General features: G+C 44.8%; 2 protein-coding genes across 4 annotated transcripts in view; one reads left to right on the forward strand and one right to left on the reverse strand.

Annotated features, from left to right (window-relative positions):
• The window catches only part of LOC137522803 (testicular acid phosphatase homolog), an 88,378-nt gene extending 82,486 nt beyond the window's left edge, over positions 1-5,892 (reverse strand). For both annotated transcript variants that reach the window (XM_068242895.1, XM_068242894.1), the window contains exon 1: positions 5,788-5,892. In XM_068242895.1, the coding sequence (XP_068098996.1) occupies positions 5,788-5,892 (105 nt within the window). The remainder of the gene's footprint in view (positions 1-5,787) is intronic.
• An 11,764-nt stretch (positions 5,893-17,656) lies between these two features.
• The window catches only part of LOC137521623 (oxysterols receptor LXR-beta-like), a 77,657-nt gene continuing 74,837 nt past the window's right edge, over positions 17,657-20,476 (forward strand). The window contains exon 1 of one of the 2 annotated variants that reach the window (XM_068241120.1): positions 17,657-17,770. The gene's annotated coding sequence lies outside the window, so the exon portion shown is untranslated. The remainder of the gene's footprint in view (positions 17,771-20,476) is intronic. The other variant, XM_068241118.1, reaches the window with a different exon arrangement.

Genomic DNA, 20,476 nt, shown 5'->3' on the forward strand with positions numbered 1-20,476 from the left:
ATAACGATTTTATGTGAAATACTGACTCTTTTTGCTGCTGTAACCTGTTATGTCATTAACTTTGCTCACAAAATACATTTCCTTTGGGAAAAAAATGTCCTGGAAACATGTTTTATTATACAAATGACATACTTATTTGACTATTGCTCACATTAATTATACAATGTTGCTATTGCAATCTTACCAAATGTATGAAATGGGCGCTAAAAACACAACCTGGTCATGCTATTTTTATATTGTACACTCACATTCATTAGGTGAGTATCAAATATCAATATTCTACATTTGATATACATGGTCTGCATTCACAATAACTAGCATTGCACAAATAAGGTTATTAGAAAAGAACAAAACAATATACTTACTTTTACATTCTTTAACGTCAGTGAAAGTATATGCCAGGACAAGCGAGCCTCTTCAGATAATTCTTTGGTAATCTTTATTATATAATACCCCATGAGGCTGTACTTTAGCGATCACATCCTCAGTTGTAGACCACTTTTTGCAGGGCATTTTGCTGGGTTTCTCTGTAGAAATCACTGTGGCCTGTCCTTCATCCAGGAGTGATACAGAAAACAGGAAGTTACCCGCCGTTTTCAATGCATTATGGGTACAAAAGAATTCTGGGTAGCTCCAACACTCATGAAGATTGACCTTATGGATAAAGTTTTAATGGAAACGTGATTTTTGTATTTTTTGTACCAATAAAATTGTATCAAGTTTTGTACAGCAAGATCGTGCTGTGGTACTTTCATTGACGATTGTTGTCCTTACAAACAACGAATTGTTGTCCTTACAAACGATTTCTGCGTGCTTTGCCCGCGCTCCTATACTTTACATAAAAGTGAAAAAGCTCACAAAATGCTGCAAGTCCTGCAATTGCGATTTCTGAAATCACAATGACTCTTGTGGGATTGCCACCATAGTCTTGCATTAGCAAAGCATTTTTAAAAGCGCCAACGATTCTCAAAACACCAGAATTGCTACAAAAAGCATTCTAGTGTGCCCCAGCCCTAAATGGAAATAAAAAAGGCAGAATCCGTATACTTCTCACTTCAGGTGTCCTTTAAGTTTACAGATATCATGTGACCTGTGCCAGCCAATAGGAAGCTGCAGTAAAAAACACTCATTTCAGCAATATTTTATTTGCTAATAAAAAGGAAAAAACAAACAAACAAAACAAACAAAACAAAACCATCACTTTGGCTTTGCTTTTATGGATAAGCTTAAGTGTTTTTTTTTTTGTTTGTTTGTTTTTTTAAGCACTAGAATAAAGTTTACCAATAATATTTATAGGCATTATTATTATTATAAAGGTCCCTTTATAAAAGGTCCCTATTATAAAAGACTCTACTGTCTTTTATTATGAATGTTGGTATAGTAAAAAGCAAACACACTTTAACAAGTCCTGATTGTCTCTGATAGACTTAATGGATCCACACTCGAAAAGCATTGTTCTGTTTACATATTATGATGAACATGATGTCCTTGCACGTTGCCAAATGTCGGAGTTCTGTTATTTTTATCCCTTGTTTACCAAGGTGGCTGCATACTAGGAGGACAGTACCGTGTGCTGCTGTCGCAGAAACATATTATTAATAGGTGATTACAAATGTAATTCTACATTGTTTTTAATCACACACTTGTCATTATGATGTGTTTATATATTTTCTTACTGTGAGAAAACGCAGGAAAAGCCACCGCGTGCGCTCAGAGTAAGGCGGCTGTTTCCGCGTCCAACGCGGTGGTCTGCACGCGTGGGCCTACATCTGCTAGTATGGCCGAACGCGGAGAAACCGCCGCATGCCTTGATAGCGGTGCGGTGGATTCCGCGTCCAGCGCGGCGGGTGGTACGCAAGACATGGTGTGGCTGGGACTGATAGTCCACACAGATTCAGAAGGACGCGCGCGCGTTGAGAGGTAGAACTTTTATGACAGCCAGAAGGGAGTCAGCTGACCAAGCTGGTCAGCTGACGACTGTACCAGTTCCCATTGGTCCAGCACTTAGGGGAGGCGCTGGAGAGAGCTGGGCTATATATAGTGGGTGCTGGTCATTCACTGGTTGTTTGCCGTTGCGATCACTACGTGGAAGCACTCAGACCTTATTGTCAGAATCTGTGTTATCATTCTGTTATACCTCAGACTAGTTCCAGGGTGTTAATGATCAAGGACCTCACACCCAAGTTTAGGAATCTGTGCTATCATTTTGTTATACCTCAGACTAGTTCCAGGGTGTTGATGATCAAAGACCTCACACCCAAGATTAGGAATCTGTGTTATCATTTTGTTATACTTCAGACTAGTCCCAGGGTGTTGATGATCAAGGACCTCACACCCAAAGATTAGGAATCTGTGTTATCATTCTGTTATACCTCAGACTAGTTCCAGGGTGTTGATGATCAAGATCCTCACACCCAAAGATTAGGGACTTGTGTTACCGTTCTGTTATATTTCAGACTAGTTCCAGGGTGTTGATGATCACGGAGCTCACACCCAAGACTAGGCATTGTTTATTATCTGTTATGACCTTCTGCTTTCCTGACCACTCTTCTGTTCACTGATTTGGTACTTCGCTATATCTGATACTCTGTTGCCAAACCCTGCTTGCCTTAGGATTACCAAATCAGCCTCCTGTTTTTGTACCTTGTATGTCAGTGTGTTGCCGACCTGGCTTGTCCGACCTTGAGAGCTATCTCCCCAGTTAAGAGATAGTTTACAGATCAGTCAGTGGCATCAGTATTGGTGTCACTCACGCTCTGGTCCTTCCCTCTCCCAGTCTGACTCCTCCCCACGGGAGAGTCTCAGGCTGTTGAAAGGTACTACTCCAGCAGTATTCCTTACTGCCTTGTACCTGTCCTCCTGGTATTGTTCTCAAAGTATTACTGTTGCACCAAACACTCATATCTCTCAGGTGTCCATAGGTTAGTAATATATCTGATTATCGGTGATACTGCAGATCATCAATGATCAGGTATATATCTGTATTTTTGGTGATACTGCAGATCACCAATAATCAGATCCTCTCTGTGTTACACCGATCGTTACACTTACAATTACAGATGCAGACAGGTACAGAGGTGAGTCTATGAGCACTGATTTTCCAGCCTAGGCAGAGTCACACTTGAGCACCTGTTTGCATTTTCATGCATGCCCAGTAGAACGAAACCGCTCGTGCACTCTAAACAAATCAGCCAAAAATCTATTGCCCCATCATGTCTGGTGAATCCAATGGTGATTGTTTTTGTATTGGTTGGAAGGTGCAAAGGACCCCAGGATAACTCTGGTTGTTAGGCACCCTGTATGGGCCCCAGTGCAAGCTTTACATTGGGCACCCTCACGCACTCACACACATCACAATTACAGCTAAGTGTTTTTTTTTGGGGGGGGGGGGGGGGGAGGAGGCTAGGCAGGATTGGCATTCAAATACACACCGAGCCTCCAGCGACGTCGTGTAGACTTCCTGCAGCTCCTGGTGGCTTTCTGGCACACTGAAGCCGATGTGTCGCCTGACCCGATGCAGGTCAGGTGACACGATGGCTTGCATGCACAGAGGAAAGCTGCTAGGAGCTGCAGGAAGTCTACAAGACGTTGCTGGAGGCTCTGTGAGTATTTGGGGGGGGGGGGAGATTTGTACTTTTTCAGCCAGTCAAGCAAATGTATCCGGCATCAGGCAATTTCCACTGGTGCCAGATACTGGGGACTCTGCTGTATTAAGGTGCGTACAAACATCTGATTTTATGCTCAATTTTCATTCAAACCGGACGTTTGAACGAATTGTCATTCAAACAAAAAGTCGTTCAGACTCCTTGTACACACAGACGACAAGTCACGAGTCAAAACTGCTGCTTTCGGTCTAACAATCGAATGTACACACGTCCAACTGTCGTTCAAATGGCCGGTTTGAATGACAAGTCGTTCAAAAATATCAGACATGTGTACGTACCTTTTATAGAGAACCAAAATCTGTCAAGGACAGACGCAGTGTCACAGAGGTGTAAGCAAGGGGAGGGAACATTTTGTTAATGATGAATGCTATTAAAAGTACATACGGTATAGGGTTGATGATTATTACCGGCAAAGCAATAATAAAGAACTAATACAGTGGTTGAAAGCGGCCCCTGTAGTCCCTTCTGGAGTTGGGGCCCCAGTGTGGTTGCAACCTCTGCATCCCATAATGCTAGGCCATGGATAGCACCAATTTAAAGAATAAGTTAACATGCCAAGTCATTTAACGGTTCTACATTAAGCATAGACTGTAACTCCTGGCTGTACACTGCACACTGATTTTTGTGTGATTTTCTCTGTCACCACCCGGAGACTATCAACTGGTATGAAAGCGGGCAGACTCCCAAAGCAGTTGCATTATAGCTATGCAAGGCGCATCCATATAATAAACGTGCCTGGAAAATAGGGCGTAGGCGATTACCGCTAGCAAAATATCGGGAAAATTATCAATATTGTGCTACTGAATTCTGATAGTAAAACATTGGTAATCTTTACCGATATTTTACTATGTCTAAATCTAACCCTATTCTCTACCGATAACTTACCCTTAACTCTCCCTCTAGTATGCCTGACTCTATCTCTCCAGCAGCCGCTGGAGAGATACGTAGAGGGCGCACTTCTCTTGCGCAGACTGACTAAAGTTACGGGACCAGGTACCGAAGAGGGAGAAGATCAGGACCAGGTACCGAAGGGGGAGCGATCCGTGCGCATGGGGCTGGAGGAAGCTCCAGGTATGTATAAAACTTTTACTTTAATCCAGTTCTGGTTTCCTTTAACCCCTTACCCTTGGCGCCTAACCTACTGCCTTCACCCTTTGTGGCTCCTAAACCTTAGCCCCCTCTTGCCGCAAAGCCATGATTTGCAGCAATGAGGGGAAATTTGGGTGCATGGAGGCACCCAGTAGAATATCGGGCGCCAAGTCTTCCGGTGCACCAAAATTTCCTCACATTGCCGCAAATCACAGCTTTTACAATGGGTGCCTAGGACAACAACCTTCTTTCCAAGGCGCCTGCAGGGCCCTTGGCAATGGCACTACTGTCCAGCTATTACCAAAGAAGGAGCCCGTGGTCACTCAAACTAAGGCAGATGGAAAATACCGAGAAAACATGGAGAACAGGATGATCAGCGTCTTCTTAAAAATAATTTTTCCAATATGTCAAAGATGCTAAGGAAGCCCACACATGGTCTGACCCACTCTTGTTGCTAGTGCTCACTGTGGATTATGCTGCCAAAGAATGGGCTACATAGGGCACACTTAAACTAGGTACAAATGCTAAATGACACTCAAAGCAGCCATTAAGGATCATCTGAGCTGAGGATCTTGTGAGTGTCGAGGAACCCTAAGACCTAAAGATAACCCCTGACCCTGAGTGCAATATTTGCCTCCAAAGCAAAGTGTCTACTTAAATTGTGTCACTCGAGGCACTGAATAACAATCCTTTTGAGCAACAAGCATTGCACGTGTGTGTATGCTGCTAGGCAGAGATCACATTGATAATGGCAGGTGTCGAGAAGCTAAAAAAATGCTTGATCCAATATTTGCTACACAAATTACAGATGTGCTCATCACAACTAAGTGGACTTTCCCATTCCTCACTACAAAAATAAATAATGTATGCCACATCCAATTTCCGGCAACATCAGGGAGAAAAGGACCCCAAAGAAGATGATTTCCTAACTCCAGGAGCACTTCAATGTGCCACACGTGTTGCTACCTACAGGAATAGGCTAGCTAGAGTTCAGTCTGTGGAATGCTTTACGCAATGTCAAACATTTACTCACCACAACAACGAAAGTCAGGTTGTCCTCCCGCCCAGAAGAAGCTGTAGAGATCAAAGGATTGATGATCACCAGAAGAAGACAACACAACTCTAGATTCACCGCCATACTGTTTGGAGTTTAAATACAAGCTGATGGAATGTGTTTCCAAACTGACAAACCTGCCCTGACTTGTTTACGTTATGAAAGGAAGTACTAATTCCATTTCCCTTGCTTGGGAGGGAGCTGCCCTATATCCTGCTGGATGATGAGAGGTGCTGGTGCTTTCCTCCACACATCTACTTCATTGTATACAGAAGACTTCTCAGTTTTCTAATAAAATCTTTAAGAAAAGTTGATATCATCTTATAATCTTAGATACAGCTGCAGATGCATACTGTACATTCTGCAGAGGCCACCAACACCCCAATGGGTTGATTCACAAAATATCTCACATCTGGCTTAAAGAGCCATAGATCTAGTGACTTTGCGGCCGATTGGCCATCCAATTCGATAACTATTATTGAATCGGATGAAAATCTGTGTCGATACGGGCTAGCCTGATCGACGATTCAACAGTTTTCGGGATAAAATTTGTTGAACGTATTGATCGAACATGCAGGAAAATCTTGGGCTTATGTGGTTGATCGGGTGCGCGGCGCTAACGATGTAGGATATCAAGATGACCAAGATGGGACCCAAGGCCGCTGTCCTCTAAAATGATAAACTGTATGTGCCTCCTGGTGCCTGTGTATGACTATACGTTACTTGTTCAAACTTTAACAGCTGGAACAGCGCTCACAAATTAATATATATAAAAGCAGTGAATGCTAGTTGTTGCGTGTCACACTCTAAGCCAACATCCACTATATTCATCAAAACCACCTATAGGCGCTATATTAAAAGTCCTTTGTTAACAAACGTGCTTAGCAAATCCCTCAGCTCCTGACCGGAGGAGGGGATGTGTCCCAATAGAAGAAATAACTAAAGTTTCTTCTTATATGGTTGGGAGTGCTGCAGATGATAACTAGGTTACACTAGTAAGTCAATGCACAAAAAACTAATCTGTGCCCTTCCAAAGATGCTAGTACGATTCACTGTAGATCAATCGCAGTAATGAAGGCCCCTTGCGGGTACAGACTCACCAGATGCTAAGGACTAACGACCAAGTAGCACCTTCAGGGTGTAGCCCCCCCCATCGCCTCACTGGCAATACCAGCACAACCTCCATCCTCTGTGGCTATGCTGGTCCCCATGGTAATCCGCCCTCCAGGGTCACTAAGGATAGGATGCTTACATGGCATAAAAAGACAAGGAAGACCCGCTTCAAATGGTGCATTACCACTTTTATTAAAAGTTCAAAAAACACTAATTGCCCAAGCTAAAAACATATATTGGCGGTCAGACAGGCGGGCTAAAAGCAAGCTGAGTCGTAACAGCCATAACTACACTCTGCCAGGACCCCCAGCAAAAACCCTGCTAACCCCCTCCCCCCCTTACTCGTGTAACAGAGTAGCCGCAGTGGACTTAACCTATTTATCTATGACCTATTTATACATTACCTTTGACAGAGTAACACAGCAGGGAAGAGTAACAATTAGCTGCTTCTAGCAAAGCAAATTCCTTTGCTACTCCTGCATCATACCTCTACTCTGTACTCCCTGAGGAGGTATGCCACTGCACAGTCACTCGTCTGAGTGAAGAGGTAAGCAGACTGAACTAAACCAGCACCGCACTACTCTACAAAATGCTGGGAGCACTGGAGGGTGGGAGAGCAGCAGGCCCCCTTGGAGTTGCAGGGTATATTGTTAAAGCAAACTTGAACTAAAAATAGACTTATAATTGTATGTGTAGCAGCAAAAGTCCTCCAGGATTATCGCTCCCTCACCGTCCTCCTCCGCTGCCTGCATCGTTCACAATTGGCCCCGGAAAGTCCTCCAGTTGGCGCAGGAGCAGTCCGGCCACGTGTGCTCCCTGGCCATGCATGCACAGAATGCCCCAGACCAGAGGACCTTCAAGGACAATTGTGGACGATGCAGGCAACACAGAAGGACGGTGAGGGAGCAATCAGCCTGGAGGGAACTAGAGGAAGCCCCAGGTATGTATATATTTTTGTTTCTCTCTCGCCGTCTCAGGTTTACTTTAAAGGACATATATTGCAAAAAGGGTGTGTGCAACAAACACCAAGTAAACCCTTATATACCTGGCTTTGCAGATAAGGCCTAATTAGCTTATTCATGAGACATGGCTCAAGCAAATCTGCATTCGCTTTTGCATGCCAGGATATGCAGGGTTTTGCCAACTAACTCACCGCAAAATTTTTGCCCTGCGGGGGATTCATTCGCGCAGCAATTAGCACTTATCCAGGATCGCCACGTGGAGGCCCCCCAGGAAAAGGGGGGCCAACAGGGCACTAAAAGCACACTCACTGCTCAGAGACTCTGCAGCCGTCCGCACCCACCTCCCAAAGGATAGGACCTACGTTATTTTGTATTGCGTCCAAGTGCATTAATATGCCAGGCCAAATGTGTGCGATTTGGGAGCCCTACGACATCTGCGCCATGCCAGCGGCGTGTATACCACTAACGGAAGAGTGGGGGGTTCCGAAGAAGAATGGGCACTGCGCAGTGCGTGACACAGGACAGGTAATGTATAAATGCAAACACAGGGGGTGCATTTATACACTACGGTGGTAGTGTCTGGGGTTTCCTCGCATTTGTCGCTTGTCTCTATATCGCTCGAAGTTACCACTGCGCAGCTGATCGACCATGACAGCCCTACATCTTGCAGTATGTCCGATCGATACATGCAACCTATTTCGGCCAGGAATTAGTTGCATCGTCGATCGGGCATGCTCTTGGTGGCACCCATTTTCATCCGATTCAATAATAAGAATTGGATGGTTGATCAGCCATCAAGTCAAGAGATGTATGGCACCTTAATCCACCATTGTCTTGTACTGTTGACTGTATTGTTTATTTTGTATTGTTATACCTTATTATATTCTGTTGTAGAGCCCCACGGAAGATGCTGGCGCTATATACACTCACCTAAAGGATTATTAGGAACACCATACTAATACGGTGTTTATCCCCTTTCGCCTTCAGAACTGCCTTAAAGCGGTATCGTCACCATAAAAATCAAATTTCAACAGCAACTGGTCTGAGTGTATTAAGCGATAAAGATGCTAATCCTGCATTCAAAACTTTCAAAACTTTTTCTGCTGTTATGATTTGGAGTTATCACATACTTAAGGAGCACTGGCCCTTTAGTAGTCGTGCCAAAGAATTGCATGCTGGGGGTTCTTTTTATCTATAATCTATTCCTCCCCTTCCCTTTATTTCCCTGACAGTTGCTTATCTGAAACCTAATCCCCTACTCACTTGTGTTTACAAGCAAGGCTGAGGCGACTCAGCTATTGGAGGAGACAAGAAAAAAAGTAAAGGGCAGAAATGACATCACGAGTTAGCCTTAACTGTGGGCAAAAGACATGGCCCCCACCAGGAACAGAATTCTCGTCATTTACTATATAACATTCACTGAAATCAAAACGTGGACAGTATAATACATGTGTTATGTAAGTAGATCAAGTATTTATCTACTTATATATGTTTATTTCCCCTGGCATAGTATGGCTGATCCTACTGCTTTAATTCTACGTGGCATTGATTCAACAAGGTGCTGAAAGCATTCTTTAGAAATGTTGGCCCATATTGATAGAATAGCATCTTGCAGTTGATGGAGATTTGTTGATGCACATCCAGGGCACAAAGCTCCTGTTCCATCACATCCCAAAGATGCTCTATTGGGTTGAGATCTGGTGACTGTGGGGCCATTTTAGTACAGTGAACTCAATAACCAATTTGAAATGATTCGAGCTTTGTGACATGGTGCATTATCCTGCTGGAAATAGCCATCAGAGAATGGGTACATGGTGGTCATGAAGGGATGGACATGGTCACAAACAATGCTCAGGTAGCCCGTGGCATTTAAACGATGCCCAATTGGCACTAAGGGGCCTAAAGTGTGCCAAGAAAACATCCCCCACACCATTACACCACCACCACCAGCCTGCACAGTGGTAACAACAAGGCATGATGGATCCATGTTCTCATTCTGTTTACGCCAAATTCTGACTCTATCGAGACACATCAGACCAGGCAACATTTTTCCAGTCTTCAGCTGTCCAATTTTGGTGAGCTCGTGCAAATTGTAGCCTCTTTTTCCTATTTGTAGTGGAGATGACTGGTACCCGGTGGGGTCTTATGCTGTTGTAGCCCATCCGCCTCAAGGTTGTGCATGTTGTAGCTTCACAAAGCTTTGCTGCATACCTTGGTTGTAATGAGTGGTTATTTCAGTCAACGTTGCTCTTCTATCAGCTTGAATCAGTCGGCCCATTCTCCTCTGACCTCTAGCAAAAACAAGGCATTTTCGCCCACAGGACTGCCGCATACTGAATGTTTTTCCCTTTTCACACCATTCTTTGTAAACCCTAGAAATGGTTGTGCGTGAAAATCCCAGTAACTGAGCAGATTGTGAAATACTCAGACCGGCGTGTCTGGCTCTAACAACCATGCCACGCTCAAAATGGCTTAATTCACCTTTCTTTCCCATTCTGACATTCAGTTTGGAGTTCAGGAGATTGTCTTGACCAGGAACACACACCTAAATGCATTGAAGCAACTGCCATGTGATTGGTTGATTAGATAACTGAATTAATGAGAAATTGAACAGGTGTTCCTAATAATCCTTTAGACGAGTGTAAATCAATAATGATAAAATGCCCTGTGCACTTTTCATTTAAATAACATCAAGGTATATAATGCATCGTAATGCTGCTGGTATGAAAGAAAATACATACATGAAAATGGAATCAAACTGCTGAAAGGAATACTGTCTGGTAATATTTTAAGGCGTGTACCTGGCACATACTATATACACATTCCAGACATGTCAGAATCTTTGTGAAGGAAGGTATTTGTGTGGCAGGAGCTACACGCGTGGCAGATGGACAAAGCCACAAACTAACTGTGTTTTCCAACAAGATATCTGTGGTAATCAGGCATACCGGGACATGTATGAATCATCTCAAGTTCTTTGAACATCCTATGTGATTTTATTCTAACAACTACTTTCCATGTTATCATGGTTGACCAAGACTTTAATGTATGCCTTGAGCTGTGAAAAAGTTATGGTGGCTATAACCAAGACCGTGGCTGCAGGAACCACAGCTCAGAGCCTCTCTGAAAGAACCAAGACCACCAGGCAGCAGGCTGAACAGGTCTTCGCAGTGGTCCCTGTGACTGACCACAAACTCAAGATTTTTCACTAGATGCCCAGGTCTTCCCAGGCCAACTGGAAGCTGTAATCCTTCCATTGGGTCCTGGCTTGATCTTCACCCCCATCTGGCTGTGCCGAGAACAGGTTCAGCCATATAATGCATGGAAGCCTCAGCATTCATACTACATGGTATGTCTGCTGCCATTTCTCTCTTCTTCACAGAACTGAGCTTTTCTTATTGCCCATACTCACGGGCTACAATTGTCGCCGCAACTTGCGGCGCGCGCGTGTTGCGGCGACAGGTCGCCCGTGAGTATGAGGCGTTGCACGGGCGCGCACCCCGAACCGTCGCTGATGTCGCCAGGCGATTGAACCGCTAAATCGCCTAGCGACAGTTGCCGCCGCAACTGTCGCTAGTCCGCGTGTGTATGCGGACTAGCTACAGCAACCCCATAGCCGGCACACTGAGTTTCCGGCGGGGAGGAAGAACGTCGGCGACAGCTTCCGTCGCGCCACTAGTCCCTCTTCCGCAGTGTGTATGCGGAGGGACGTGGCGACGAGCTGTCGCCGAACTGTCGCGCACACGCTCTCGTGTGCTAGCGACATGCAGTTTTGGTTGCCCGTGAGTATGGGCCATTAGTGACAGGTCCTAGCTCAGTTTAGGATTGGGTTCATTTTCAGGGTTGGTGTAATTATTTAAGAAAACTAAAGTCATATCATCTGCTCCGATGAACCATCTGCAAATAGATGGGGAGTAAAGAGAATTTGTAACAAATTTCATTTTCCTGGAATAAGGTGACTGCAGCCATGAGAGTTCCCTGGACCCAACGCTGTGAAAACAGCGCAGGAGATGTGGGCGCAGCTGGCGCCACCATAGACCATAATAGGAATTACGGCTATAGCAGCACGTGAGTAATTTGGGCGCCTACAAAAGACGGAGCACAAATTACTAAAACAACACTGCAATTTGGCCGCCAGCCGAATTACATCTTCCCCCCCACTATCCATGGCGGCCTAGAGGGGGAACAGTAATTAATGCCGCCGGGACTTGTGCAGGAGCAGGGTGAGCCGTTGATCGGCTTTACCAGCTTGTTTCGGCATGGGGCGAACATTTCAAAGTCTTTGTATTTTTCTTCAATTTGTCAAAATGCACAACTGAATACCCAAGCAGCTCAGGGTGACCCAAACCACTAGGAAAGTCTAGGGGACTAAAAGAGACCGAAAAGCCCTCCTACTAAAAAGCAATGCTTTATGTGATTTGCCTTCTTAAAACAGAAGGCATTTGCGATGATTCAGCTTTAAGTGAACATGTGCATTAAAGGAAACATCCAAGCTCTACAATAAAAAAAAACTCCACTTACCTGGCACCCTCACCACAGCTCCTCTCACTCCCGGTGTCCTGCGCTAAAGAAGCTGTTTTGCCTCACGGGAAGGGTTTTTAAACCCTCTAACTTCGCTCACCACCGTAGTGGGTAAAATGAATTGCAGCAAAACATGAGGAAAAATTCAATAATAATATTTATTGAGCTACAATCCTGTTGTAATAATTATCTAGGCTTGCAGAATCATAGTTACATTGTATTTGAGTAATTAGTGAACATCAATATTATTTCTTACGAAGTATTGCAGCATTACCCAGAGAAGATCAGGGGACCTCAGCGACCTCGGAGGGAAAATACTTGGCTACACCAACAGATGGCATGTCTGCTTGTCCTTCGAAAGGCCCCAACTCGAAAGCATTTTCCCTCCTTTATATAGACAGAATTCAATGTCTGCGCAGGTGCAGAATATGTTTCATCCATGCACCTGTGCAGATAAGGGTGCGTGATCACCATGTGCTTGTATCAGTACGCGTGTGCAGACAAGACACATGACTGCGTGATCACAACGTGCTTTAGAGGCGTCACAGAACACATGCTTATGTGAGAACTTTGCACAATATCTCATATTTTGAGATAGCAACATTCCCATGTTCAGTATCCCATGAGAATGAAAATCATGTTAACTAAAATAACCACTAGTGTTGTGACTAGCAGCATTTCATGGTCAGTCTTCCATGAGAATATAGCAACACTCTCATGGTCAATCTTCCATGAGCGTGTTACGGTTAGAAATATCTAATTGCCAGTTTTTGATGAGAATGAACTGCCTTATAAAAGAGGCTAACATCGGGTCTCTACTGCGCCTGTGCAGTAGAGACCCGATGATGTCACGTACACCACATGACCCGCGCCGTGGAGCGCACATAAAGCCGACCCGGACGCCGACCTGGTGAGGTCGGCTTCTTTAGCGCAGGACACCGGGAGTGAGAGGAGCTGCGGTGAGGGCACAAAACAACTACCAGGGGCTGGAGGAAGCCCAAGGTAAGTGGAGTTTGTTTGTTTTTTACAGCTTGGATGTTCCCTTTAAGGGTAACCACAGATGTTCACTTAATTCTGTTTTAAGAAGGCAAATCACACTTAAACGCACACAAACCAATTGTTAAAATTATCAGCGCTAGTATGGTTGAGGTGACCCACCGGGAAACATCATCGCCGTTTTTTCCGGTAACATGATTGGTTGCTGTTTCAACAGCTCTCCAATGACAGCATCCTCTAGAAATTTTAGGATTCAGATGGTTTGTAATAATAACCTCACCCACACTATTCGGCCAATTACAACACTCCAAATTGTAGAGGGTGCGGTGATTGAAGAACTGTTCCTTATGATGTTTCCTGGCTGATCACCTCAACCATACTAGCTCCAAAATATGCACATGAAAACAATCTAGGATTCTGATCACACTTTGCAGTTTAGCTACACCATTTGGTTTTAAGGTTTTGTGTGGTGCAACTGGGTTTTCAGGAGACAAGAGGGGGACTTGAAGCCGCATTGGGAAATCACATGAAAATCGCACTTGATAAGCGATTTTTGTGCACTCCTATTGACTATGCCTAAGCGCAATTGCATAAAATGCACTGCAGGCAGTGAGATTGCACTATAGCGCATCGCAATAGTGGAAAAGCAGCAATTTGATTATGTTAATATAGAAACATGTGATTTAAAAATTGCATTCCGAGAAAACGAATCGAAGCGCTGCCAGTGGAAAAGAGCTTGACGGCACGTTTGCATTTTTTAACCTAAAAACTTCCACAACAGCACATTTCTTTGGTGTACCTTGTGATGCAGTTATGCAACCTCTGATTAAGCAATATAAAGTGATGTGAAAAACTATTTGCCCCCTTCCTGATTTCTTATTCTTTTGCATGTTTGTCACACTTAAATGTTTCTGCTCATCAAAAACCGTTAACTATTAGTCAAAGATAACATAATTGAACACAAAATGCAGTTTTAAATGATGGTTTTTATTATTTAGTGAGAAAAAAACTCAAAACCTACATGGCCCTGTGTGAAAAAGAAATTGCCCCCTGAACCTAATAACTGGTTGGGCCACCCTTAGCAGCAATAACTGCAATCAAGCGTTTGCGATAACTTGCAACAAGTCTTTTACAGTGCTCTGGAGGAATTTTGGCCCACTCATCTTTGCAGAATTGTTGTAATTCAGCTTTATTAGAGGGTTTTCTAGCATGAACCGCCTTTTTAATGTCATGCCACAACATCTCAATAGGATTCAGGTCAGGACTTTGACTAGGCCACTCCAAAGTCTTCATTTTGATTTTTTTCAGCCATTCAGAGGTGGATTTGCTGGTGTGTGTTGGGTCATTGTCCTGCTGCAGCACCCAAGATCGCTTCAGCTTGAGTTGACGAACAGATGGCCGGACATTCTCCTTCAGATTTTTTTGGTAGACAGTAGAATTCATGGTTCCATCTATCACAGCAAGCCTTCCAGGTCCTGAAGTAGCAAAACAACCCCAGACCATCACACTACCACCACATTTTACTGTTGGTATGATGTTCTTTTGCTGAAATGCTATGTTACTGCTACGTCAGATGTAACGGGGACACACACCTTCCAAAAAGTTCAACTTTTGTCTAATCGGTCCACAAGGTATTTTCCCAAAAGTCTTGGCAATCATTGAGATGTTTTTTTAGCAAAATTGAGACGAGCCTTAATGTTCTTTTTGCTTAAAAGTGGTTTGCGCCTTAGATATCTGCCATGCAGGCCATTTTTGCCCAGTCTCTTTCTTATGGTGGAGTCGTGAACACTGACCTTAATTGAGGTAAGTGAGGCCTGCAGTTCTTTAGATGTTGTCCTGGGGTCTTTTGTGGCCTCTCGGATGAGTTTTCTCTGCGCTCTTGGGGTAATTTTGGTCGGCCGGCCACTCCTGGGAAGGTTCATCACTGTTCCATGCTTTTGCCATTTGTGGATAATGGCTCTCACTGTGGTTCGCTGGAGTCCCAAAGCTTTAGAAATGGCTTTATAACCTTTACCAGGCTGATAGATCTCAATTACTTTTGTTCTCATTTGTTCCTGAATTTCTTTGGATCTCGGCATGATGTCTAGCTTTTGAGGTGCTTTCGGTCTACTTCTCTGTGTCAGATAGCTCCTATTTAAGTGATTTCTTGATTGAAACAGGTGTGGCAGTAATCAGGCCTGGGGGTGACTACAGAAATTTAACTCAGGTGTGATAAACCAGTTAAGTTATTTTTTAACAAGGGGGGCAATCACTTTTTCACACAGGGCCATGTAGATTTGGAGTTTTTTTTCTCACTAAATAATAAAAACCATAATTTAAAACTGCATTTTGTGTTCAATTATGTTATCTTTGACTAATAGTTAACGGTTTTTGATGAGCAGAAACATTTAAGTGTGACACAGTGCTCTACACATATCTGGCAGTGGCACCGATGTCCCCTCTCTCTCATCTACCTGTCCCTGCAAGGCTGGCTCCCCTCCAACAGAGCGATCCATCTCTGCTCTGCTTCCAGGACCCCGCTGCCCGCTGAGAGGGGGCGTACCGCTCCTGGCTTCACCCCCTTTTTGATCCGAATCATTCATTTTGGTGATCCGGATGATTCGACTCACAAAAGAGATTCGGATCAAAGATCCGAATCGTTCATGATCCGGACAACACTAGAAGCCTCTGGATCCTAATGAGGATTCCCTCGTCCTCCTCTGTCGCTCGGTTTCAGCTGAGGCAGCCCCCAAATGGCAGAGAGGCAAATATTTACCTAGTGCGATCCAGCACAGGAGCTGTAGCTGCTTTCTGTTCAGGCCAGACAAAAGTAGCCAAGTCTGATCGGGTCCGCTCTACTGCGCAGACGACTCACGCCTGCACAGTAGAGCAGACCCAATCGGGGCCGGCTATTTCCGCCTGAGCCTGATCTGTAAGCCGCTACTGTGCCTGCACTGGAGCCAAGGAAAAGAAATATTGCAGGTGACACTACGCATGTTTCAGGGGAGCCAGCGCTGGATCCTGAGGCTAGGGAGGATGGGGAAGCCTCATTAGAATCCAGATGCACCCACCCCAAAGCCCCCCCCCCCCCCCCCAAAAAAAAAGTATCCTCCAGAGTTTTTTTTCCTTACAGATCCTCTTGAAAGGAAACCAGAGATGAAGCACCCTCATGTATTTACCATATATATCAGTTGGAACATTAGAGAAAACACCTACCGTGCTCGCTGTTTCATTCTTCACTGCTCAGCCTGCTTGTTATCAGCCCTGATAAAATCCCCGACTGAGCATTCAGCCTGGCTTTGCTCAGGAATCATAATAGCGGAGTCTCTCTTCTCTGATGTCTTTTCAAGCCCTAGCCTGCCCCCTTCTGGCTCTGCTTTCCCCTTTCTGTATACTTGCAGCATCACAGAAAGTTGTGATGAGATGGGAGGAGCTGCTAAAGTAAGGCTATATTGAAAAGCATTTTTTTTCAATCTATATTTGTTAGTCATAAGAGGATTTTAGAGATGGTGATTTCATTTTGCACACAGTCCACTAAATAATATGCTTTTCTGATGAACTGTGTTTTACATGAAGTTTTAGTTAAAAAATGGCACACCAGAGCAGAGAAAATACCAGGTATAGTCTTTATTTTGTAAAATCTATCGGGGAATATGTTTATTTTGTGCCAAAGCGTTCATCTCTGGTTTCCTTTAATAGTGAGCTGGGTTTTAAAAAAGAAAACACAGAGAAACAGTACACAGGACAACCAGCAGAAATATTATTTTCATATCACATTTCTCTTAAATCTGACAGTGAACACAAAACAACAACACCATAAGCAAGCTAAATACATTTCTTATTGGACGATTTATTTCTGTTTGTCAGTTAGTATGAAGTTTCATCCCACTTTTAGTCATTCTGTACTCTCCAGCCATTGTGTATCTTCAGGACCAGGTCTCGCTAGGAAAATACCAGGACATGCTGGGACTATAGTAGGTCACCTGTTGCGTTCAGCTCCATAGCATATTCGGAAGTTATGCCTCTCTGAGCCTCCTCGTCAGCTGAGCTCTGGTGAAGAGCGGAATCCCCCTCAGCAATGACCCCAGCAACGTTCACATCAGCATAATGCGCTGCACTGCCACGTGACACCAGCCTATCGCTCCCATTCCTCACTCCTATTGGCTGAGGCTTCCGTCTATCCGCCCATTCATCCCGCCCACAGCTCCCACCTACGCTCCGCCAGCGAGGTCAATGCCCTGCAATACCCTGATTGGCTGTCCAAGCCTGGGAACCTGCAGTCTCGTGCCTGGGGGCGGGACGAGTGGCGGAAGTGTCGCGCTGGTTTCGCGGAAGAGCGCCTGAAGTTGTTGGGAGAGAATCTGAGAGGATGGGACGGTGGCGAGGCACAGGTGAGAGCGTGGAGGACGGGAGGGGGGAGGGGTCGGTGCACGCGGGTGGTGGGTGACGCAAGAGACCCCGGAGGAGGCGGAGTCAGCAGGCTGTCATACACACCTGGGGGGAGAGCTGCAGCCTGTGACATCATGGCCTGACAGCCTTCACCTCCTGGGATCTCACCCTGGAGAAGGGCTGCATATCCATGGCTGGAACGAGAGGAGCAGTGTCTGTGACAAGCAGCCTACACAGATCTGCATGGCAATGTAGTAATACACATCGCCCACCACCTGCAGATGTAAACATCACTTGCAGATCCCCTCTACCCAACTATTCTCCTTCCTGCGGAGTAAAGTGAAGGGGCATGTGTTTCCTGTGTACTGCTGATTACGTTATGACAGTGATATTTACAGCTGGTAGACGTTTGACATGTCACCCTTCCCCACCCCCTTTTATGTTTTGTTTTGTTTTGTTGACGTTAAAGGGGGTTGTGACATCCAAAAATTAAAAATGCCTACAAATAGTTGGTGCATATATATATATATATATATATATATATATATATATATATATATATATATATATATATATATATATATAATCTAATCTATCCCCCCTTTTCCCTAAAATTGGTTCCTATATTTGTACCTTAGCCACTTAAGGACCAGGGGATTTTCCAGTGATCGGTGCTGCGTGGGCTCTCCAGCCCGCAGCACCGATCAGGTATGTGGCAGGGCAATCAGACCCCCCCCTCCTTTTTTTCCCCACTAGGGGGATGTCCTGCAGGAGGGGTCTGATCGCCGCCGGTTATTATTGATTTGCGGGGGGGCTTCTCAAAGCCCCCTCCGCAGCGTTTTCTGCCCTCTCCTCCGTTCCTTCCCTCTCCCTCTGTGCTGCGCAGGACGGATATCGGTCCTGCGCCTCTTAGGATAGGCTTCTGCCTATCAGATGGCCGGGGATCGCCGATCTGCCTTATGGCACTGCTGCGCAGCAGTGCCGTATGATGTAAACAGCGGGGATTTTTTCCCCGCGTGTTTACATTATGCGTGCGAGCTGCGATCGGCGGATCGCCCACTGTTCACGGAGACAGCCTCCGTGAACTGGCATGGAAAGGCCGCCTATCGGCATTAGGCGGTCGTTAAGTGGTTAATTGTTGTTTATTTTACCTGCTCTGTGTGCCTTTGCTGAGATGTGCTGAACTGTGAGATGCCAACAGAATAGTTGGAAGTATTTTTTTTTCTTTTTAGCTACAGTAACAAGCTTATCTCAAAATGCAAATCTCAAAACTTCACATTTTGCATAAGATAAGGACACCATTAGGCTCTGTTCCAACTTGTGCGGAGAGTGGACATTTTGTGTTCGTTCTCTGCTCCACAATGAACGGCTCCTATTTTATAAACGGGAGCCATTCACCTTTGTCACGCTACAACGTATCCGCAGGATCTGCTGCAGTAATCGGACCGCACTTCTGGGGTAATACTGGGCAGGTGGATACGTTCCCTCATATAACCTATGGTGATAACGCATCTGCCTTGGGCTACACTGTACAATTTTTTTTGTCAGTTGGACAGAGCAACTGCCATTCACTAAATGCTTTTGAAGATAAACAAAACCCTGAGACTCCCCCCTGAGCAGATGGGCTAGTCCAAAACCTGTAGGTTCTGTAAGATTTCTACTACTTACTGTAAGTGACAGCAACATAGGAGAAAAATCATTTATGGCTCATTTTACGCTGGAGGAAATGTACTTCTTATTTGTATGAGTTTAAATGTATTTTAAATTTTACGATTTTCGCTGTAGTGGTCCTTTAATATGAAGTTTCATCCACTTTATTCTTTCTTAAAAGATTAGCTTTCCTCAGATTCATGAGCATACTGACTTATCAGCGCTAGTCTACTTGAGAGGTCCCAGCAGGAAACATCATAGTGAAATTCCACTAATGTGATTGTGTGAACAGCATCCTCTCCAACTTGCGGATGCTTCCAAAAATGGCATTAGACCCATAGACACTTGGAATTCCCCCATGTGTAACACCTGCCTGAATGTTTTACTCATTCATTTGAATTGCTAAACAGAAGTCCCTCTGAGGGTCAGTTAAGTGACAAGACAATATACTCTGTAGAGCGCTGCAGAAGATGTCGGCGCGATATAAATACTAAATAATAAGTCAATTACGTAGTTTTTAGTTAGGGCAAATCTGCATTTTCCCGGCATAGCAAATGTTTGAAAAAATGTCTTTTTGATAGCAGTGTAAACATAGCCTATTGGGTCTGATACACTGATACACTGTGAGATGCAATGTTTACATACTTGCTTAGCCAAATTGACTTTTCTGCTAGACAATGTGCCACCTTCTTGTTGCTGTAGAATTGTCTTTATTTTGCCACAGCTCTGTCCTCAATCTCTCTTCCCCAGTTATTAAAGGACTTCCGATGCAACAAAAATTATCAAAACAAAATCAGATTTTACTCACCTGGGGCTTATTCCAGCCTATAGCAGCCGTCTCGTGCCCTCGCCACAGCCCCGATCCTCTGCGTCTGGCTGCTGGTAAAGATCGCAACCCTGCCGGCAGGCAGTAGTTGTGCGCATGCGCAGTATGCTCCAAATGACGTGACAAGAAGGAATGCCCGTGCAGGCGCAGAGGGCCCGACCCGCCGGCGGGGTTGCGATCTTTACTGGCAGCTAGCGGGACAATCCGGAGGAACAGAGCTGCAGCGAGGGCT

The sequence above is a fragment of the Hyperolius riggenbachi genome, chromosome 6 (genome assembly GCF_040937935.1).
Source record: "Hyperolius riggenbachi isolate aHypRig1 chromosome 6, aHypRig1.pri, whole genome shotgun sequence".
NCBI classification, from domain to species: domain Eukaryota; kingdom Metazoa; phylum Chordata; class Amphibia; order Anura; family Hyperoliidae; genus Hyperolius; species Hyperolius riggenbachi.